General features: G+C 43.6%; 2 protein-coding genes across 3 annotated transcripts in view; one reads left to right on the forward strand and one right to left on the reverse strand.

Annotated features, from left to right (window-relative positions):
- The window catches only part of LOC140605253 (probable maltase-glucoamylase 2), an 87,348-nt gene extending 78,287 nt beyond the window's left edge, over nucleotides 1-9,061 (forward strand). The window contains exons 47-48 of the mRNA XM_072777488.1: nucleotides 3,296-3,463; nucleotides 4,740-9,061. Coding sequence (XP_072633589.1) covers nucleotides 3,296-3,463; nucleotides 4,740-7,379 — 2,808 coding nt within the window. The 3' untranslated portion in view covers nucleotides 7,380-9,061. The remainder of the gene's footprint in view (nucleotides 1-3,295; nucleotides 3,464-4,739) is intronic.
- LOC140605255 (putative DBH-like monooxygenase protein 2) lies at nucleotides 74-22,931 on the reverse strand. 2 transcript variants are annotated; one of them, XM_072777495.1, is made up of 14 exons: nucleotides 22,117-22,931; nucleotides 21,463-21,609; nucleotides 20,824-20,985; nucleotides 20,520-20,603; nucleotides 19,588-19,755; nucleotides 19,296-19,398; nucleotides 18,941-19,107; nucleotides 18,500-18,591; nucleotides 18,175-18,271; nucleotides 17,974-18,033; nucleotides 16,545-16,675; nucleotides 15,674-15,788; nucleotides 15,202-15,365; nucleotides 74-226 (listed from the first exon to the last, which is right to left on the reverse strand). In XM_072777495.1, the coding sequence occupies exons 1-14, from the start codon at nucleotides 22,423-22,425 to the stop codon at nucleotides 196-198; spliced, it is 1,830 nt and encodes a 609-aa protein (XP_072633596.1). In that variant the 5' UTR covers nucleotides 22,426-22,931; the 3' UTR covers nucleotides 74-195. The 2 variants fall into 2 exon arrangements, with proteins under 2 accessions (XP_072633596.1, XP_072633594.1); XM_072777493.1 differs by lacking the exon at nucleotides 74-226 and having other exon boundaries at nucleotides 14,600-15,365.
- Nucleotides 22,932-23,321: the final 390 nt, after the last annotated feature.

A 23,321-nucleotide genomic window follows, 5' to 3' on the forward strand; every position in this document is an offset into this window, starting at 1 on the left:
TGCTAGATCACTTATCTATTGCACAACAATGGTGTATAATAAACAACCTCAAAACTTCAACAGCTTGTAACAATAAATTCTTATTTAGTCCATGAGTTTATAGTGTTCAGATGATCTTGTCTGCACTTGGCTGATCTTGGCTAGCTTGCAATCACTTGACTGTTTGGCTGCTTGGATGATCTTTACTGTACTCATTCATATACCTGGCATCTGGCTCCTTGATGATCTAAGAAAAAGAAATATTCAATTGGTATTGTGGAGAACTAACAAGACTTTGAGATTGATTGCAAGCAGAATCAGGGGAAAATGAAGAAAAGAGGACATAACTTGAAGTAAATGGATGTGCTGAAGCTAGCTCTTATTGATTCAGGAGACTCTGCCATTAAATTGCCTGGAATTTTGCAAGCCAGTCCTCAAGCCATGATCTAAGATGGCCTTATGGACAGGTATGGGCAGGACCTTTTTTTATGAGGTAGAGGGCAAAAACAGAAGTGGAAATGCTTGAGCACTTTTTAAAATCTCCAATTGGTAGTAAGTTGACTAACATCCTATTAGGAAGGGAAAGGCAGATGGCCAAGCCCAAAGGCAAAGGTGGGATAGAAAACCCCATCCAGAAAGGGAGGGCATTGCCAAAATTACAAGGAAAAGGGTATGAAGAGCAGGAGTGAATAATTGGAGAAAATTAAACAACCAAACTACCAGTCATGTTAAATGACCCCACAGATAACTGATATCATTCTCAGACTAGGAGGATCACTCTGTCAAATCTGGAATTTGCTTCTCTATAATTTTTACCTATTGATTTGCATTTAAGGAATATATAACACAAATCTATTGGGTTTCTTTTCTGCATAAGAGTGCTTCAGTTATTTGAGGATGGCTGTCATATATACTTTCTGTCTTCTTTTGGAATTATACATCTGCAGGCTAACTTTTCACTTCTTCTGCTTTGTGCTTATGTGAGTTTCCAGACCTGGTTATTCTGTTTGGACCACAGTTAGTCTAGATTCCTCTTAAAACCTGATACCCAGGATTGAAAGAATATCTTAGAGCTGCATTAACCAGTATGATAGCTACTAGCCACATGTGACTTTTTTCTTGGGAGAGAGAAAGAGGGGAGCATGTTCACGGGCACCTGCATGGGTATACACAAGAAGAGTTGGGCAGGAGGAGAAGGAGAGAGAGAATCTTAAGCAGACTCAGTACCCTCTGTGGAGGGTGATGTGGGGCTCTATCTCATGACTCTGAGATCATGACCTGAGCAGAAACTAAGAGTTGGACATTTAATCAACTGAGCCACCCAGGTGCCCCACGTGACTTTTGAGCACTGGAAATGTGACTAGCCTAATTGAAAAGATTGTAAGATACCTCATTAGTATTTTTATATTGAATACATGTAAAAATAATGTTTTGGATATATTGTGTTAAATAAAATGTATTTTCAAATCGATTTCTCCTGTTTCCTTTTATTTTTAAAAAAATGTGGCTATGAGAACATTTAAAATTACATATATGGTTTGCTTTATACTTCTGTAGGATGGCATGAACTTAATACTGCAAAACAGGCAACCTCAAAACATCAGTGATATGAAACAATAAATAGTTCATTGCCCAACTATTACCTCTTTTTAGCTATACTCTATTTTCTTACTGTTATTGCCACACATTGTGTTAATTTTTTAAACACATGTATTAGATGTTATAAATCTCATGGTCAGCTAAAACTTTCAAATTGTCTTCATATACATGATTGTCAGGTCATGCTCTCTCCATCTTGCAGTTGCCTTTTTAAATGCAAGACTTTGTATACTAATTAAATGCATAAATTCTGTTCCTAACTTAAGAAAAGTTGAAGACTACATATTTTTCCTCTCAAGATATTGTTTTTTAAATGAAGCTATTGATTTAGAAGTCCTGGATTTTAGTTATATTTGTACTGTTAACCAATTGCTTAACCAAGGGAAGACACCTCCCCTGTTTAATCTGTTTCTTTATTATAAAGCATTACATTTCCCTTAGTCTCAAACTCTAAGACTCCATTCATCTATTCATCTGTTATTCTCCAAAGATGTGATAAATGAATTCTTGTTTCCACATGATATTTGATGGCATTTTTCCCCCTAAAGATCAGAGGCTTGACATGAAAGAAAGCTTCTAACTTTCTCTGGGAGAAATTATCAATGGTGTGAGGGCTAGGATGGGGACTTGGAGGTGTGGAGCTGATTTGTAGCATTTGTTAATTCCTGTGATGTAAATCTTCACCATTTTACCAATTTCAGACAATCAACTGGCTTGGAAGATTCCAGGCAATTTAACAGTAGGCTCTCCCAAATCAGTAAGCACTGGCCTCAGACACCCAATTATTTCAAGTTACGTCCCTTTGTCTTCATTTTCCCTTGATTCTGTTTATGCAGTCAGTCTCAAAGCTTATTAATTCTCCAATTGAACAGATTTCTTTTTCTTTCTACTGTTGCCATGAGAGTCAAGGAGTTTATCTCCTTGATGCATTGCATACAGTAGTCCTGGTATTCCTCATCCTCTCCTCCATCTTAACCAGTCTTACTTCATTTGCTCAGCACCAGCTCCTGGAGCTCTTGCACTCAACAAGTGTTTCTTTTTCTTCAACATGTCCCTGCCCCCATCCCCTTCCTCATTCATTTCACCTTTCTAAATCCATCTACCCTTCCAGGCTTCCTGAATTCCCATGTCCTTCCTAAGTCCTTCCTTGATCCTCTTATTCTGTAGTGATTTCTCCTTTCTCTTACAACCCATAACAAATATTCACTATGATTTTCATTTGGTTGAAAAGTACTACTTACCTCACGTTAGTGTAACCCTGGTGTTGGTACTTAAATAGTTGATGATTTAGTCAAGTCCCTATATTTGTCGCAAACTGTTCTTAGTCTAGGGACTGTTTGCTGTGATTCTTTGTTCACGCTGTATTAACAGTGCTATGCACATAGGCACATCATGATTCCAACCGTATCTGTATCATTTAGCTACTCACTTTTCACCCCGAGCCTCAACTTCCTCATCCATAGAGAGATAATGATGTTTGCTTTTCAAAATCCTTGCAAGAATTAGTAATAATATAGGTAAATTAACTTTCATTATGTTGGTGTTACCAAGTTTATCGTAGCAGGTACTCAGGAAGTGTATCTTCATAAAGTATTTAAGAATAAAAACAGCAAACTAACACGACAAGAGTAATATGAGGTTTCTTAATATTTTAATGTGAAGTAGAGTCTCTCAACAGATGGATTATGTATTTTTTCTCTTTACATGTTTTTTATAGAATCTATTGAAAATCCAAACCATACACAATAAGTATTTGAGTGACTCAAACCCGCTAAAAGTTGGATATATTAAAATCTGGGGGGTACCCTCTACTAATGTGACACAAGTTACTTTCACCTATGACAACCAGCAATTCATGGAGATGAATTTCAAGAGTGGCTATCAGGTATGTCTCAAAGGAATGTTATGAATTAATTTTATTATCCTACAGCGTTATCACCACTTTTATTATCATTCTTTTATTTGCTCATATTTGAAAGATTTTATAGATATGTGCAATAGTATGTTCCTGAAAAGTTACAAGTGTTAAATCCTATTGTAAAATGTGTAGCATCGATGGCCCTCCCAAAGCGGTCCAGGGATCAAGATCAATGGTCTGGTGAAATCCTTTCCATGTGCTTCCCAGAAGTGGTGCCATGTGTCAAGTAAAGATAGTCTCTCAGGCTAGTGTCACAAAACTTAATTGGTTTCTAGAGCAGAGGCTAAAATGAAAGTGTAATCCTCTAAAATTATTGGAGATTTTTCTCCCTCCTTCCTGGAATTATTCATGTCCCTGGTCAAATTGATAGGTCTTATAGGTTGGTGAAAACTGGCAGTCTACTGTGGGAATCATCAAAATGAATATTCTCACTTGTGATGTGAGATAAAATTATTTGGTTAACAAAACAGAACGCAAAGATAGCAGACCCTAGTAGACCCTATAGCAGAGTCTGTTTTCAGAGCCGCCTACATGGAAGACAAATTACCAGTAGAATTACCAAGAAGTAAACACAGAAGGAAAAGTATCCCACTTTAGAAGACTAGACTGGTCCTAAGCATGCTCCAACGAACTGTAGTGGTCATTTAGCCAAGTTAAAATGGGTTAAGTCTGGTTCCTACCCTCCACCCAGTGAAAGAGTACCTCCCTGCTGATAATTGGATTTTGGAAAATGACCCTCTGAACACTCAGATGGCTTCACTCTCTCTAGTCCTTTCTAGTTCTCTACTTTAACATGTTTTTCCTAGACAGTTGAGCTCAAGACCACCCACTGCAAGTAATTACTTCCAGTAATTACTGATGCAGACCTTTGTAAGAAACTGTAGCGTATGGGGATGGTGAAAACATGAAACTGGACTACCCTTAGAAAGGTTAAAATCTAGAGGCAAGGCAAAGAGATTTTTATAAGCATTGGTTTTAAAGCTGAAAATATTAGCAAACAGTGTGGTGTAGCCTGATGAAGTGGAGAGACACAGATTCCCAACACAGGGATCACGCACACAACACATCCCCCCATTTATCCGTCTGGTATCAGTGACCTGAAAAGGAATCTTTATATATTTTTATTGCACTCTGGAAAAAAAATGAATGCATTGCTTTTGGTTAAATTCTAATTTGAAAAATGACTTAAAAGAGATATGTAAGAAATTCTCAAATACCAATTTTATCTCTTCTTTTCTGGCAGACGCTGATTATTCAATTGACTGACAAGATTATCAGCCTAGAAAAGCTAACTGAGGTTACCTGGATATACGGTGGCCCAGTAGTTTCTACTACACCTATGACAAGTACATTCCCAACAAGTTCTCTACATCCTTCTACAGTTACTACTAAGAATACGACTTTTGAGTCTACTACCACTAGTACTGCTAATACTAGTACTGCTTTTCCCATCACAACCACTGTTTTCCCAATAGGTACTACTGAGTTTGCAACCAGTCCTGCTGTTCCTAATACCACTATGCCTTCCCCCACGGGCACTACTGGGAGTAATAGTTCTCTTCCTGTCACAGACACTCCTTTCCCAACTAATGCCTCTTCATTGACCACTACTCCTACTCTTCCTGATACCACTGCACCTTTGTCAACCGCATTTACAACCAGTCCTGCTGTTCCTAATACCACTATGCCTTCCCCCACGGGCACTACTGGGAGTAATAGTTCTCTTCCTGTCACAGACACTCCTTTCCCAACTAACGCCTCTTCATTGACAACTACTCCTACTCTTCCTGATACCACTGCACCTTTGTCAACCGTATTTACAACCAGTCCTGCTGTTCCTAATACCACTATGCCTTCCCCCACCGGCACTACTGGGAGTAATAGTTCTCTTCCTGTCACAGACACTCCTTTCCCAACTAACGCCTCTTCATTGACAACTACTCCTACTCTTCCTGATACCACTGCACCTTTGTCAACCGCATTTACAACCAGTCCTGCTGTTCCTAATACCACTATGCCTTCCCCCACCGGCACTACTGGGAGTAATAGTTCTCTTCCTGTCACAGACACTCCTTTCCCAACTAATTCTTCTTCATTGACAACTACTCCTACTCTTCCTGATACCACTGCACCTTTGTCAACTGCATTTACAACCAGTCCTGCTGTTCCTAATACCACTATGCCTTCCCCCACCAGCACTACTGGGAGTAATAGTTCTCTTCCTGTCACAGACACTCCTTTCCCAACTAATGCCTCTTCATTGACAACTACTCCTACTCTTCCTGATACCACTGCACCTTTGTCAACTGCATTTACAACCAGTCCTGCTGTTCCTAATACCACTATGCCTTCCCCCACCGGCACTACTGGGAGTAATAGTTCTCTTCCTGTCACAGACACTCCTTTCCCAACTAACGCCTCTTCATTGACAACTACTCCTACTCTTCCTGATACCACTGCACCTTTGTCAACCGCATTTACAACCAGTCCTGCTGTTCCTAATACCACTATGCCTTCCCCCACCGGCACTACTGGGAGTAATAGTTCTCTTCCTGTCACAGACACTCCTTTCCCAACTAATGCCTCTTCATTGACAACTACTCCTACTCTTCCTGATACCACTGCACCTTTGTCAACCGCATTTACAACCAGTCCTGCTGTTCCTAATACCACTATGCCTTCCCCCACCGGCACTACTGGGAGTAATAGTTCTCTTCCTGTCACAGACACTCCTTTCCCAACTAATGCCTCTTCATTGACAACTACTCCTACTCTTCCTGATACCACTGCACCTTTGTCAACCGCATTTACAACCAGTCCTGCTGTTCCTAATACCACTATGCCTTCCCCCACGGGCACTACTGGGAGTAATAGTTCTCTTCCTGTCACAGACACTCCTTTCCCAACTAATGCTTCTTCATTGACAACTGCTCCTACTCTTCCTGATACCAGTACACCTTCTCCTGCAAGTACCGCTATTGCTAGCACTAGTACTACCCTTCCTATCACAAGCACTCCCTTTCCAGCAAACACTATTGAAGTTAGAACTAGTACTGCTGTTACTAATACCACTATGCTTTCGCCTATAAGTACTACTGATAACACTAATACTACTGCTAACACTAATACTACTCTTCCTATCATAACCCCTCCTTTCCCAACAACTAATACTAATGCTAGCACCAATACTACTGTTCTAATTACCACTGCTCTTTCTCCAACAAGTATTGATATAACTAGTACCAAAAGTACTGTTCCAATTACAACTATTCCTTCTACAAATAGTGATGCTGATAGTACCAGCAATAGTTTTACTATTATGACTACTTTTTCTCCACGTACTTATACTATGGATACTAACATTTCTATGGTAACCACTTCTCCTAGAAGTACTGATGTTGCTGGCACTGGCAACCATACTCCTATTACCAGTTCTCCTTCCCCTACAATTTCTGGTGGTAATAGTACTAGTAATACTATTCCCACAGTGTTCACTCCTGCAGATATTTATACTACTAGCACTAATACCACAGCTATCCCCACCACCAGTACTCTAAATAGTACAGGGTATGCAGTAAATATTACTGATGCAGATAAGTCTAGCAGTGTTCCAGGTAACACTACCTATGTTTCTATTTCAAACACCACAGTAACCTTAGATACATTAATGACAGCTCGTCTAGATGCAGTAGCTCACCATCGGGTAACAACAAACTCTACAGTTAGTTATTTACCTATTACTGCAACTAATGCTACCACAGATATTACAAATATCACCACATCTGCTTTAAATACTACCATTCTTGGTAGAACAGCGATGAATGCTCCTGCTACTGTATCTACTTATATTGCAAATGTCACAAATGCTACTCTAGTTCCGTGATTAATACTCAAAGCAGGAAAATTACTACAGACATCTCTTTAAAACAACAGATATAAAAAATCAATTAGCAGATACATGATCTTATGCTACATAAATCTTCACAGATATTAACACTAGCTTTTATAGATATGGCTACTCCAAGCACTGTAGGTGTGGCAGATAGGTCTAAAGATGCATCCATGACTACATTTTAAAATGTAATTAAAGAAGATGTGAATCCTTGTTTTGCAGCCAGAATATATACTCTTATTTTAAAAACGATAACCCCTATAGCCCTATCAATTAAACTAGATATTTTATGTATCCTTGCTAGAGATTTCACAGATGTGTTTGGTATCTCAGACAATACCATATGAGGCTCCATAAATACTATTGCTTTAGATATAGTTATTGAAGTAACCTAACTTATTCTTGGGTTACAGGACATGATATTGTCCCTGGAATACTGATGATATGTGGCACTCACATGGCCCCTGTAGCAACAATTATTAATATTATAGTAAATTATTTAACTAGTAAGGTTAAAATCATGCTTCATTTTTCTATGACTTTTCCACATGCCATGTCTACCAGTATAGCAATTCACTATCACATATCCTGAAAGTATTATTGCTTCTAAAGCAATCCTAGCTGTAACTATAGATATGGAAAGTGCTACTATTGTAGATTTTGTACATACTTGGACTCCAGGAACTAAAACAATTAAATTAAAAATATTAGATGTTACCTTTATTATCATAGGAATAAAAATGTGATTATAGATGTTAAAAACATAACTTCCTAAACTTTGCAACCACTACTTCCATAGATATTACTGATACTCTTAATATAAATTTGATAAGTACTTTTATTTACAGACATTAAAAGCACTTCCAGGAAATTACAGTTAATTTTACTTAAGAGATAATCTTAGGCCCTTGCTGGTACCCTGAAAGACTGGATTCATTTACAAATCTCTAACTCTTTGTAGACCAGAAATCACCACGATGGAGATGAATATTTAAAGATATGGCTTAGGGGAGATAGTCTCTACCCTGGGATCAGAGTTCTTATTTAGTTTTAATTGACCTATAACCTTGTTTACTTTTTTTCTTATCTGCCAGTTTTTCCATTATTACTTCACTGTGAACTCTCCTGTGTTAGGACTTTGAGCATGTTCTTGGTCTTTCGTATCCAAATTTACTATTTATCCTTGGTCTGTTACTTTCTTAGATCATCCAGACCCCATAAGTAGACTCATGGTCATAACCTAATATAGCCAATTGAATGGTATTGAAGGCTTCACCCTAGAACAGTATTCTCAAAATGTAGTTTGGAGACTCGTGGAAGGCCACAGAACTCTTTCTGGGGGGTTCACAAGGTCAAATATATTTTCATAATACTATGTTCTTATATTCCTTTTTTATTCTTATTCTCTATTTGTAGACAGTGGCATTTTCCAGAGACTTTATGCTGTATGGTGTCACAATAGATGAATATAAAAACAGATACAAGGATCTAGCTGTTTCTAAGATAGACATTAACCAGATTTACAAAATATAAAATATCATTCTTTTCACTATTTTATGCCTTGAAAATATAGTTGTTTTTCATAAAAATGTATTATTTATGTAAACATGTAGTTGATATACTGTTATTTTTAATGAATGAAAAAATAAATATTTTACAAAGCAGTTTACAAATGCCTCAAGTTTAATTTGGAATGCAGTACATATTAGCATATAAGCCACCTAAACAAATCCAAAGCAGAGTCTTCACTAAATTTAAAAGTAAAGGTTTTTTTTTAAGATTTTATTTTCTTATTTGAGAGAGAGAATGCATCTGTGGAGGGAGGAGCAGAGGGAGAGGGACAAGCAGATACCAAACTGAACGTGGAGCCCAATGAGGGACTCAGTCCCACAACCCTGAGATCATGACTTGAGCAGAAATGAAGAGTCAGATGCTTAACCAACTGAGCCACCTAGATGCACCTGTAAAGAAAGCAATTTTGAGACTAAGTAGTTTGAGGATCACTTCCATAGTCAAATACATTATGAACTTCTCCAGCACTCAGGAGCTCCAGCATCTGTGGTTTGGTTCTAATTACACAAGAATGTCTACCCCCTACTATGAACACATCTGCATGGCCTTCTGACCTAACACCACACCTGTACTGTTGTGTGGCTGGCCTGACAGGGTTCCACATGAGGGACAAAGATTCATCAGTTAGTTTCATTTGCCTTTTCTTTTTTTCTTTAATGTTTTTAAAGATTTTATTTATTGGGGATCCCTGGGTGGTGCAGCGGTTTGGCGCCTGCCTTTGGCCCAGGGCGTGATCCTGGAGACCCGGGATCAAATCCCACGTCGGGATCCCGGTGCATGGAGCCTGCTTCTCCCTCTGCCTGTGTCTCTGCCTCTCTCTCTCTCACTGTGTGACTATCATAAATAAATAAAATAAAATAAAATAAAATAAAAAAAATAAAAAAAAAGATTTTATTTATTTATTCATGAGAGACAGAGAGAGAGAGAGAGAGAGAGAAAGAGAGAGGCAGAGACACAGGCAGAGGGAGAAGCAGGCTCCATGCAGGGAGCCTGATGTGGGACTCGATCCCGGGTCTCCAGGATCACGCCCTGGGCTGAAGGCAGGCGCCAAACCGCTGAGCCATCCAGGGATCCCTCATTTGCCTTTTCGAATCTTCCCACAAACTGCACTCTTCTGAATAAAGTTGACAGACCTTATACTAGGGCCTATATGCATCTTTACTTGACCTTCCAACTCAAACAAAACAAAACTCATAATTCCAAACTGTATCCATGACCTTAGTCATAGACTCCCTCACTTGTCTTTACCGAAGGAGCTCCAGTGCCCTTATTTTGTTGGTACCACAAACCCTGATATACTACAAAGTGTTCCGTGTCCTAGGGCACATGGGGTCCTGTAGCCGGCCCACCACACCAAGACAGATTAGTTGGCTAAAGGCTTTGTTTAAAGCACTTGGGATTTGGAAAACTAGGGATTAATTTGTTCAAACAACCACAGTTCTGTAGTTACTGAAATTCATTCCCTTTGTGTATATAAATCAATCATAATTGAAAATTTGGGATCTTGAAAAGGTAAGTACTCCTTAAAAAAAAAAAAAGCGATAGAAACAACAACAATAACAAAAACCAAACAAAGTAGATAAAAGGAAACCTGGACTTCAAAGTACATACAATACTAGCACCTAATGCATAGACACCAAACTTCCAGTAAAGCCAGTAGTGTTCTTTATGGAAAACACAAAACAATAACAATGACAACAGTAACAACAAAGAATTTGGTCCAGAAGCATGCGTTACATATTGCATTGGATTATTTAATTGGATTGTTTGCTACTTAGTTGCCTTTATATTCTTCAGTCCCTCTTTTTCACTCATGATTTTGCATTTTAAGTATTATAAACCAGCTATTTGTAGAATATTCCTCATTTGGGGTTTGTCTAATATTTCCTAATGATTGCATTGATGCTGTATATTTTGGGCAGAAATACCATGAAGTGATGCTCTGTCGCTCTTGTGCACCACAGCAGCACGTATGTGACATCTATTTGTCCACTTTTGGTGGCACTACCTTGATTGAGATGCTGTCTTCCAGGTTTCTCCACAGGAAAATTACTCTTTTATCTCATAGTTAGTAACAAATACATCATGAGGAATACTTTGAGGCTAGGTAGCTCTATGATTCCCCTCCTGTCTCTTTTGTCATGCATTGATGAGTCTTGCCTGAATCAATTATTACTATGAATTTTTCAAATGGTTTTATAACTTCACATTCCTCCTTCACTCATTATTTGGCATTATAGTGGTTGTTTGTTCTTTACCATTTATTTTTTTTAGTAATTCTTGGTAAATAGCCACTTCCCTGAGTCCCCTAAATATGCCCCTTCTCTGAGGTCCCCACATAGCCTCACAATCCAACAACTAAAGTTCTAACTCCTAGCAATCCAGGGGGCTTACAGGCTCTTCTTTCCTGGGGCCACTCTAACTGGTGAGTGCCTATGTAACACCTTCAATGTGTGAAGCCAGAACAGGATTCCTGCCTGTGCAGGAAATGGATTAGTCAAGAGCAATTGAACTTCTAGCTCAGAGATACTTGGTCTTGGGTACATATGGGAAGCACTTGGAGAGTTTCATAATTCACTAATGCCTGGACTCTATGCTCACCACCCAGGTAATTGCAATATGGAATCAAGGTTGGGAGCCACCATGTTACTGGAATAGTGAGGCAGGGAGCTTTCCTGCTTAGTTTCTGCTGACTTGATGGTAGTAGGAATTTAAATATTGATGGGGATTCTAGCCAACAGGGGAAAGAAACTAAGTTCTCAGTTTCCTGAAAGAGAGAGAGAGACAGAGATGGGGGAAAAGAAGGAAAAAGGAGGAAGGGGAAGAAGGAGTGAAGAGGAAGAGAGAGAGAGAGATAGGAATGTGACAAAATATAGACAATGGGTAAAGGTCAATAAAGGATATATAAGAATTCTTGCAAGTTTTATATAAATTAGAAATTGTACCAAAATATTAAACAAGAGAGACATCTGGGTGGCTCAGTTGGTTAAGCATCTGCCTCTTGATTTCAGCTCAGGTCTTAATCTTAGGATTGTGAGATGGAACCCCACATCAGTCTCTGCACTCAGCAAGGAGTCCGCTGGTTACTGTTTCCCACTGCCCTCCCATGCTCTTTTATTCTCTTAAATGAATAAAAATAAATAAATAAATAAATAAATAAATAAATAAATAAATAAATAAATAAATAAGATCTTTAAGAAAATATTTAACAAGAAAGACCGGAGTTACTGGAAACATGAGCCCATGGCTCCTCTTGTTTTCACACAACCACAGACAAAAAATAATGAGGGAATAAATCCTTTATTTACCCTCCTATTTACATGGGGTTTCTAGTAGAGGAGGTGAGATGAAGAAGGAACTATAGTCTCAGTCACTTAGAGTCGACCTCTCAGGGCTAAGGGGTGGCAGCCCCAAGGACAGAATGTTCAGGAAGTTGAGGTCTATCTCTTCCCACCTCAACGTTGAGCCCCTTCCTCCTGCAGTGTGTCATTAGGCCACTAAGAAACTGCAGTCACAGCTTGTGAGTTGCAAAAACTTCAAGGTGTCTCATCAAGTCTCCTACCCTAAGTACGATTTTTTTTGTTTTATTTATTTATTCATGAGAGACACACAGAGAGGCAGAGACTAGGCAGAGAGAGAAGCAGGCTCCATTCAGGGAGCCCAATACAGGACTCGATCCGGGGACTCCTGGGTCACGCCCTGGGCCAAAGGCAGAAGCCCAACCACTGAGCTACCCAGGCTGCCCCTAAGTATGAATGTTTTAAAACATTTCCCCAGAAGTACTGGTCTGAGCTCTCTGTCTAGTATATGTATGATGTAAATGCATCCCTCTTACCTATAGAAATATCATTCTGTATAGGTTGATAGAGAGTTCCTCTCTCTAGGTAGTTGAGGAGGAAATGCTCAGTGGCACTGGGAAACCCTCAGAGGTGGATTGTGTGAGCCAAAGGGAAAAATGACCATTGAGGGGTTTGTAGAAACTTGACCATAGCCCCACAAGGGCAGAGCAGGTGCTTGTCCCAGTTTTTATTAGTTTCAGTGGTTCCTGTTCTAACCTAATGTCAAGCACACAGATGGTGCTCAGCAAATATGTGCATGATCACTACATGCTGAAGTCAGGAGATGGAAAGAAAAATAAAATTAAAGAAGGAAGGCTAAATAAGAACAAGAAATTCAAGGGAACACAAAGGAAAGCAGAGGTGCTTAGGTCCCACACTGGGCTGTGAGCTGGGCAAAGGGAGACTTGGGAAATTCTGGCACAGAACCTGGGGGCAGCTGCCTCAGTAGCTTGAACCTGCCAGGGTAGACGGGACGGTAAGGCTGCTGTCTAAATTGAGGGTTGGCTTCTGAAACCCAGCCAGAAAGGGTGTTTGGTTTTTGTTTTAACCTGGGAGGTTGAAGTTGAAAGGATTTGCTTGGGGGCCTTGGAGTAATACAGAATATTGGAATAGAAATGTCAGACTTGACAAGGCAAAGACAAAAGTGGTCTGTGCTCGTTGTTTTATGCTTCTATCTGCATCTCATCTTTATCTGCATGTTTCCTCATGCTGTAGAGAGTAATTTGCGTACTTCACACAGCTGCCAAACGGCATCAAGCATGTTTGAGGATCAAAAGGAAATCCTCCATTTTCCTTGAATGGTGGGACCACAGAGATACTCAACTGCGAGCACACACAGTCCTCTGGCTTCAGGTGAAACTAGATCCTTCCATAATCATAAACTTTGTAAAACCTCTTTGATTTAAGGATAGCAAGTCCCTCTGCTCACACATTACAAGGCCCAGAAGTGGCCCCAAACATTAAAAATATCCAAGACTAAGACTGCAGGAACTGAATGCTAACACTGAAGATTTTGCATAATCTTTGAACGGAGCCTCCAGAATTCTCCAGAAGTTTCAGCACATGTAATGGGCTCAGTATCTGGCACATACCTCACCAAGCCCAGAGCTTACTCTGCTAGGAAGCAGGGCTATTATGTTCGATCAAGGCTGGTCCCCTCAAGCAGTGGTTAACAATTTACAGAGGCCAGATCCCTGGTTTCAAGGGGTTATAATTATGATTATGATTCCTCTAAATACCTTGGGATAGCCAGAGTAGGGGTCCCTTGCACATGAACAATGAGCAAGGCAATTCATAAAGTAGAATGGTGACTTTAAGTCTCAAAGGCACCACACAGGTTCTCAATCTTAGAAACCAGAAGTGCCCCCCAGAAGCCCAGAACAGCCATGACCAATACCCCTTTCTTGTCGATTGTGGTTGCAAATTGCAACCTGACTCCACAAACCATTTGGGTCTATTCCCTACTCTGTCCATCTGAACCTTCTTGACATCCCCTGCAGAGCTATGGATTGCCCCTCTCCACCTTGGTCTTGACTTTTTCAGAGCCCAATTCAGCCTGCCCTGCCAGTTAGTCTCTTGACCCCTCATGACTTGAGTGTGGAGAATGTCACACTTGGTGGGATAAGTGAAAATCATCTGATAGTAGAGGCACAGGTGAGGAGACCAAGGACTGCTTTCAATGTTGCTTTTTGGCAACCGGGTCCTCAAATGCCCTCTGGATGCCTTATACTGAGCCATTCAAGAGACCTCCCAGCTGCCTCCCTGGGCCAAAGGCTCAAAGGAAGGAGATGGCAACAGGAAGCGGGTTGAATTCTATTTAATCTGTTGTCTTGAACTTTGTCCCCTATAAACAGAGCCTCTCCCTTTACTACAAATCACACATGTGGCTTGCTACCTCTGCCTCATAGGGAAGGCTGGACAAAAAAAATGCCATAAGAAAAGAGAAACAGGAGCCCCCCTTAGGGTCAGCATGGGCAAAGGAGGGCTTGCAGTCCCCATCTCCCCAGGTGGCATCCCCTTAGGTAAGCTGGAGCATCAGGCTTCTCAGAGAGTGAGCCAGCCTTGAATCCAGATTTTGTCAGAAAATATGTGGTCTCATTATTGTTTCTAAAGCTTTAAAAGATGAATTGCATCCCTGAGCATGGAAGGAAGAGCCTTTATGGAACAAGTGCAATCACCCAGGCCTACAATGTTGTGGCCTGATTGTGGGAAGGGGGACAGTCAGGGTCTTTGGTGAGCCCAAGCAGAGGGGAGTTTCTGTATTTGATATTAAGGGGAAGGCTGAGCAGAGTGGAACCTGAGTATTTGACATGAGGATACAGTATCAGACTACAACCTTCAGGGTGGCAAGAAGCCAAGAAAAAGCCCCCTGCCCAAACAAGAGGGCAGCCAGAGGGAGGCACCTCAGGGTAGCAGTGCTGGAGCTTGAGAGGCCCACTGGTGCAGCCCTGAAACCTGCAGGGGTTTTGTCCTGGGGTTCCACTTTGCCTCCAGAGGACTCCAAGCAGGGTCCCCGAGTAGTAGGGATGATTTCTGGAATCCAGCCTGTCGTATTTTCCACCACCTCCTGCAGGACAAGGGAAATGGGAGAAAATGGGTAAAGGCAGAAGCCTCCCCCACTCATTTCCTTTCTTCCACACTTACTTGGTGATCCCCAGTCCCTGCAGCCTCACAAACTAGCTGGGAGACTGCAGCCACCCCACTCCAGAACAGCATCAGTCCATCTTTCTACTCCCCAGCCACTCCTTCCCTGACCCAGTATTCCCACCTTTGTAGTTCACCAGCCTCCTCCTTTCTTTTTCTGGCCTGGCCCTACATCATCCCAAACCCCTCCATCCCCAGCCCTGAGAGGGTGCTGGCTCCTGGGACACTCACATCAATGGTCTTTATTATCACCATCTGCTGGGCGTCCTTGCAGGCTTTCTCAGCCTTCTTAATGTTCTCTGGAGTCCACTCAACATTGTTCATGGCCATCATGCCCTCCATGGAGCTGCCGTGGACAGGGGGAACACATGATAGGCTAGGATCCACTCAAATCTTTGACAAAATGCCCTCATGTTTCTTAACAATATTTCCGTGTCAACAAGAGCCAAAAGGAATGCCTCACAACTCAATAAGACAACCATGATTCTGGCAGAAAGAGAGAAATAGCAAAACTCAAAGATGAGGATTTTTCTAAAGTGAAAAAGAGAAAGTCCTGACTCTTTAAAGACGTAGTTCTTAATCTGGAGGTCATAAAGTCCTGGATGGAATGACTTCAGGGAACTTGTAAAGGCCCTGAAATTGTGTGTGAAATGGGTGTGTCTGCACAAAAGTGCCTTTTCCTTGGAAAGGAGTTTCAGGGCTTTCATAGAATCTCAGAGACAACCTTCACCTCTAAATAATTAAGGGTTATTACTTGAAAATAAACAGTTTTGACTGAGTCAGAGAGCACATGAGAAAAAGGCAGACGAGGAATCTATACATAAGTGATCTAACTTTTAGAGGTCTGTTCTTATCTGCTTTTCTGAATGACCTTAGTGGTATGGGAGGGATGCTATTTTGTCTTATGTCAGGGCTTTGAGAGTCAGACATCGACAGAAGCCAGGGTTAGGATGGTAGGCGCCAACAAGGCAGCCCACCAACGAATCCTGACTCACTATGTAGGGGGTAGTAGGTGGTCTTCCTTTTCTTCCTTCCCTGATCTTCCCCAAGACCCCCCCCCACACACACACACTTGAAGGTCTCATCTTCCAGGATGACTTACTCTGATACCTCCTCCCCCAGCTCATGGGCCACATGGATGATGTCAGGGTACCCCATGCAGCTGGAGATGTTGTTTCGGGGATAGTAGAAGAGGAAGATGAGGCACATCTCATTAATGGTGCTGGGACCCCCCTGGGGAAGAAGAGGGAGAAAGAGATGGAACACAAAGTTACTAAGGCAAGCAGAGAGTTGGGAAGAAGGCAGGCAGAAAATAGGGCAGGTGGTCGTTGTGCCAATGATGCCATTTTACTTTTCCCTTAACCTACAACCAGCTGACTGATTGTTACTTCTACTTCTTACCCACTCTTTCCTCTCCCTTCCTCTCCCTCCAATTGATAGACAATCATTGATATTATTTCCTAAGCCATATCCCATATATCTGTCCCGTCCCCTACATTGCCACGGCCTTTGCTCTGGTTTGAGCAGATAAAATGGTTGAGGAGATGAGAGAAGATATTGAGTTTCCTGAAAAAGCCACTCCCTTTTGAGTTTCTCCAGGATTCCCCATCTCCACATGTCCTAAAGCATGACCTACTCAAATAAGTCACATGTTCAGTTCACCGCAGTGGGACCTTATGGTTTTTCCCTGTGACTCCCCTCCTGCATTATCCCCATTTGTCTCTTACAGTATGTATCACTTTCTACCTCACATGATAGTAGTATATATGGCTGTAGTTTCTTCCTCAATAGCATGCAACCCCTTTGGAATCCTATGAGCACTGAACCACTCTTGGCACACCAAAGGGGTGGTGTTCCTTGTAGACCATCACAACAGTGGTTAACTCTAATTGAGAATTCACTACAAGTCAGGCAATGATCTAGATGCTTTACATAGGTTAATCAACTCTCACAACAATCTTATGAGATACTATTATTAGTTCTTGTATGAATTAGAAAACTGAGGCATAAAGAGATAGAATAACTTGTCTAAGGTTAGAAAGCTACCAATGATTATGTTGACATTCAAAACCAGGCAAGAAGGGACTCTAGGGTGGCTCAGTGGTTGAGTGCCTGCCTTTGGCTGGGGTCGTGATCCCGGAGTCCTGGAATCGGGTTCCACATCAGGCTCACTGCAAGGAACCTGCTTCTCCCTCAGCCTGTGTCTCTGCCTCTCTCATGAATAAATAAATAAAATCTTAAAAAAAAAAAAAAAACAGGCAAGGAGACCAAAAGTCCATGCTCTGTGTCACTCTAACATGCTGTCTGTCCGGGGTCTTAGTGGGTCATCAACAGAGAAAGTAGGGGATCCTTGCACGCATCTTACAACCACCGGGGTGTGAGAATATGAAATCCCCATGTGAATGGGTAACACCATTGGAGGAAGAAAAGGGCTTCATCTAGAATAATCAGAGTCACTCGATAGCCAAAGCCAGGGATGGGCTCTATTCTGAGGCTTCGTCCTTGACTGTGACGGGAAGGGAGGTACTTACAAAAGTCAAGGAGTCCCGGTCCAGCGTCTGGTAGTGACACTCTACCAGCAACTCGTCTCCCTATTCAGAGTGAAACACAAAGGCTGACAGTAAGACACGGAAGGACTGGTGACAGCCTTAGAGCTCCCATGGCTAACAGTGATGAGCTCCCATCCTGCCTCCCCACCCCGACTCCAGTCCTGCCTCCCAGCAGGCTCCCACCGGTTTGATCTCCACTCGATACGGTAAATCCCGAGTCTCCTGCAGATTGAAGTCATAGGAATCATCTTTGCAGATTGTTTGGAGTTGTGTCCCATTTCTAGAGGGAACGAAGCAGTGTATGAGCTCATGCTGGGGGCACAGGTTGCCCATAAAACAAAAAAGCTCCTCCTTCCACAGTCTTATTCTGGTCACCTCTACTCTAGGGATAGTTCTAGTTCTTCCTTACTCCCAACCAAGCATAACCCTATGCTGCAGAATAAATAACTATCCTCAAATTTGTTCCCACATGCCGATGGGAAAGCTTCAAGTCCACGCCTTCCCTTACCTGTATTGCACAGCCTGCAGAGCACGGCCAGCCAGGTGGGTGTGGAGCAGGTAGCCGTACACCTGTATGTCAGGCACTGGGGCCCCATTCATCTGTGATAGGGAGGAGACCCGTCTGGTTTGTTAGGAACTCTCGTCTTGCCCTGCTCCTTGATTTGCCCCCCTTAATATGGAAAACCTTCCTCTTATGACCGACACAAGCCTCTTTCATTCTTACTGAGCCCTCCTAGACCCTCTTCCTGGCCCACCCTCCAACTCCCAAAGCCCAACTCCTTCCTTCCCTTGCATGATCCAGGTTAGCAGTTTTCCCAAGCACCAGGCTAGGCTGTTGGCCATTCGCCAAGTCCCAGGCTCAGGCTGTGTGTGCTTATGGACCAGCCCAGATCTGTGATGGGAAACAAGAAACTTCAGGAAGGATGTGCCCTCCCTCCACCAGCCTCACCTCCTCAAACTTCTCCGTCTTGCACAGCCCATAGGACAAGAAGGACTCTGCGCCCGGGGGTATGAAGTGGATGGGGAAAGTGAAGAAGCCCAGCTGGAGGACTCCCATGTCATATTTGCGCAGCTGTGCAGTGTAGTATAATCGGATCCCCGAGGAGTCATACACACCTGGTGCAGAATGGAACAGTGACAGAAGGCAAGAGAGCTGATCACAATGTGGGAGCGAGAGACCCAGGAAAGCTGAGACAGGGCTGTGACCAAAACGAGCCCGTGTGCTTCCCACAGCACCTTCCCAACACCTAAAAGCATCAGCCAGCCGCACCAGCTCTTCCTCCAAAAATGTTCTAGATGCTCACCAGGAAGGTTGTGAAAATTGCTGTAGTGAATCTCCAGTCGGATCCACTGGGGGTCCAAGGGGGTCCCAAGAGAGACACCCACATCATCTGGAAACTGGTAACTCTGTTGGATGGAGGAAGGTTTGGCAGCAAGGAGGGCCAGGTGCTAGGTGCAGGGGCCAGGACCTGCCTATGTTTTCTGGCCCTCGTCCCAGACCTCCCCTGTCTGCTGGTTCTCCATCAGTCCAGCAATCCCAGTCTCCTGACACCATGCACCCCCTTAGCCACCTATTTCCCTCATCTCAGGACTCACTGTGCCCCCGACAGCCCAGCCTACGATGACCTGTGAGCAGAGGGAGAAGGCAGGGTCAGCTCCATAGCAGTCACTGATGCCCGTGGGTAGAACGCTGGCATTGCCACAGGCATACACCAGGATGTGATGCACCATTGTCTCATCATGCTCCACCATCTTGGGCTCAAACTGGGTGAGAGAAGGAAGGCAGAGCATGGTCAAGATCTATGTCAAGTCCTATCCCCCCATTCCTTTGCCCCAAATAAAACTACACCCATTCCACATTTCTGTTTCTCTTCCTTCTCCATTTGTTCTGTTTTTCTTCCCCAAACCATCACTTACCCCCAATTCTGTCTGACTTCTCTCTCAGCCCCTACCCTTTTAAACTCCTTCCCTGAGTGTGTGACATACCGAATCTAGCTGAGACAATCCCTAAGACTTCTGAATTTCCCTTAATAACCTCACCAGTTCACTGTATCTGAGCACAGGCCTCATTGGATCCTGCTCTAAAGAAAAAAAAATGACTCCCACACATTTGCTAGTTATTGTAAGATCCAAATTTGAAATCCTTCAACTGTGAAATCAGGTGATCAAGTTGGAGTTCCCTCTAGCCAAAATTCACTGACCTGACAGCCTTTGTCCTCCAAGCCTGAACTTCCTCCTAGGCCATGAGTACGATTCTGGGTCCAAGGTAGGGCTCAAGACTTTGCTCTTTGGAAACACTAATTGATGACCTCCATCAAAATCTCTGCTGCATTGTGGGGCTTGATTAGAAAAGTGTTGGGAGCTATAGTTCTGGGCTCAGGAAGCATGAACCCCGCCCCCCACCAAATCTGACTTGGCCCCCATATTCTCCTGGCTACTTCTCTCCAGCTTCCTCTCAAAGTTTTCTGAACACCATCCCTTCTCAGTTGGCTGTGCTCACTACCTTGTCCATGTCTGGTTCCCCATACCTTGAAGATGTGATGCTTCTTGCTAACGATGGGGAGAGGGAGGAAGGTGCAGGCATACGTGGTGTCATCCTCTGGAATGAGGAACTGGAGAAGGACACACACAGACTGAGCTGGGTTGGAAATGAGCTCTCAGAGAAGCTGGGGAAGGGACAGGCCCACTTTGCGTCCTCAGGGGGCTGGGGGAAGTCACATTTACCTCGATTCAAGGAACATACTGGGTATTGGGTGCCAGAGTAGGGTCTGGATTGAGTGGGAACATGGGAAGGAGGCTTTGAGGTGGCTGGGTGGGGTGGGGGCCTCTTACATCAGTGATCTCCAGGTCATGGATGATGGTATCCTCAGGAATGTCAAGGTCATCAGGGTGGACTATTTGTAGCAGGAAGATAGACTTGACAAAAGTACGGTCCCGGTCCAGCTTCAGAGTGTCATCCAGGCCATAGGTGGCCAGCACCCTCATGGTGTCACTCTAGGGATGTCAGCGGCATTGAGGTGCTGCCCATGAGCAACACTTTGCACATATCCACACCCAAGAACTGACACAAGCCACTTGCTCACATATACACAATGGAACAGAAAGAGCTTCCAACTGGAGGTTGGAACTAGTCGGGTTCTAGTTCTACCTCAGAGGCCAACTTGCTGGAAACTTTTAGCAAGGACATCCCTTCTCGATGCCTGTGTCCACATCTGGGAAATGACACCCTAACGTTCAGTGAAATGAGGCAAGGTTCTTGGAGAGGGGAACCCAGGGGAGGTTGAGGTGGGTGCTTAATCAGTGGGCTTGTGGATTTGGAAGGGAGGACAATGGAAAGGCAGAGAGGGACAGGACCCCTGGGAACTGTGACTGCTGCCTGAGACACGTGCATATACCAGATTGGTGGTGACTGAACCTCCCCAGAAGGAAAAGCTGCTTAGGATTGGGTGCTTTCTCCCCTTACTGTTTTACCGTAATGTCTTGGTCATGAGGGTCACAAGAGCGGAAGGGCCTGGAGAAGCGCATGGTGGTGTAGACAGCATCCTCCGTCAGCCCCTGCAGCTCAGCATCCTGGCTCCCGTCCTCCTCCAGGGTGTCTTCATCTACCAGGTGCTGATCCTGGGGTCCAGTGAAGATCAAAGAGAAAGAACAGGAAACCCCTGTGGTCATGACTTCAGAGCAGCTGTTCCCTTTAGCAACCCAAGCTAACCCAACTTTTGGTTGATCAAAAGTACGTGACAATTTTAAGCTATTATTATTGTAGCTGCTGCTGTGGTTATTAGACCATTTTATGCTGCGGCCCACCTGACTGAGCCTAATGGGAATTAGGACTGGAGACTGGGTCACCAATAGCATGGACTCTCCCCCATTGCCCTGCATTTAGTGGTGCAGGACTCCCTCAGTCCAGTGATTCCATTTCTTAGCACCTTAGGACCATGGAGCCTGGAAGGCCTAGTTTGGAAACTCTCCAAAGGACCATTTCTGTAGGGAGAGGTCAGCAGTCAGCTGGTGTTCTGGGCATGGGCCTGGATATGTTTGGAAAATGTGGATCCTTCCTGGACTCAGAGCCATCCTCAACTCAGCAAGGGACCTTCATCCATGGAAGGGGGCCACCCTCAGACTTACCGAGAAATAGACATTGCCGTCGGGCAGGACTCCTCCAACAACCAGATCGCTCCCCGTTCTGGCGTTACGATTTGTGACACCCAAGCCCACCCAGCCAGCTGTCCGGACCTGCAGCTCAAAAGTGATGATCTCAGCCTCAAGGTCAAAGTCCCAGCGCAGGAAAATGACGTTGGACGGATCTAGGAACCTGGAATAACGCAGGCGAGATGTGGGACCAAGGCCTTTGCCTGGGGAGGGGACTACCAGGGCCGTAAGTAGGAGAAGCCTGAAGAGAAGGGCACAAGTCATGGCTCCTGGGGTCTGGAGCATCTCTCCTACAGATGGACATGCAGGAAGTATGGGTTTATATGTGTCCCTACCTGTGCCAGGCACTGTGCCATGGGGGAGGGACAGACTGGGGCTCTTCTGATATGATTATCCTCTGGATTCAGAGTGGTGCCACTTACATAACTCTGGAGGTATGAGTGTCCAGAGAGGGTACAGAGAAGATAGCTCTTGCCCTGGAGCTGGGTCCTGATGCAAAATTCTCGGGAATAGATCATTTAGACTCTTGCACCCCAACCCCATGCCAGTGTCCTGCCAATGGGGACCCTGCAGAATCGGGGGGGGGGTTGGTTTTTCCCTGCCTCTCCTTCCTTGTCTTTCTACCTTTCTGCAACCCCCATCCCTGTGTCCTTGGATGTCCTTAGTGAACATTCTGCCCTCTGGCACCTGCCCCCCACCCCAGTTTTTATGGGCATCTTCTATATCTGGAACTGGAGCAGAGCAGAGGGTGGGGGCGAGAGTGATTACATGCAGCAGAGGAAGGAGAGAAGTTTTGGAGGAGGCGTTCAGGGAAGGTGATGATTTCCATCTCTCGGAGGAGTCTTAGCTACTAATCCCTGGAAGGACACATAGAGGTGAAGGAGCCATAATCAGCTTTCCAGATGGGCAAGTCTGGGGTGGCCTTGAGTTTCTGCACATTCCTGGGGAGCAGCAGGAGGAGGGGAGGGGGGAAGAGGGAGAGATTGGGGGATAAGTGTAAACTGGCCCTTGGGAGGCTTGGTGCTCTACCCTTGTTACATGAATTGCCTGCCAGGGCATTTAGTGACTCTCGCTCCACTGGGGGCTTGGCCCAGGGTCCTCGCTGGCAAGTGCCTCAGTATTCAAACCATAAAAGCACAGAAGGAATGTTAGAAAATTAGAATACCAGAGTGAAAAGGAAT

The sequence above is a fragment of the Canis lupus genome, chromosome 15, assembly GCF_048164855.1.
Source record: "Canis lupus baileyi chromosome 15, mCanLup2.hap1, whole genome shotgun sequence".
NCBI lineage: Eukaryota > Metazoa > Chordata > Mammalia > Carnivora > Canidae > Canis > Canis lupus.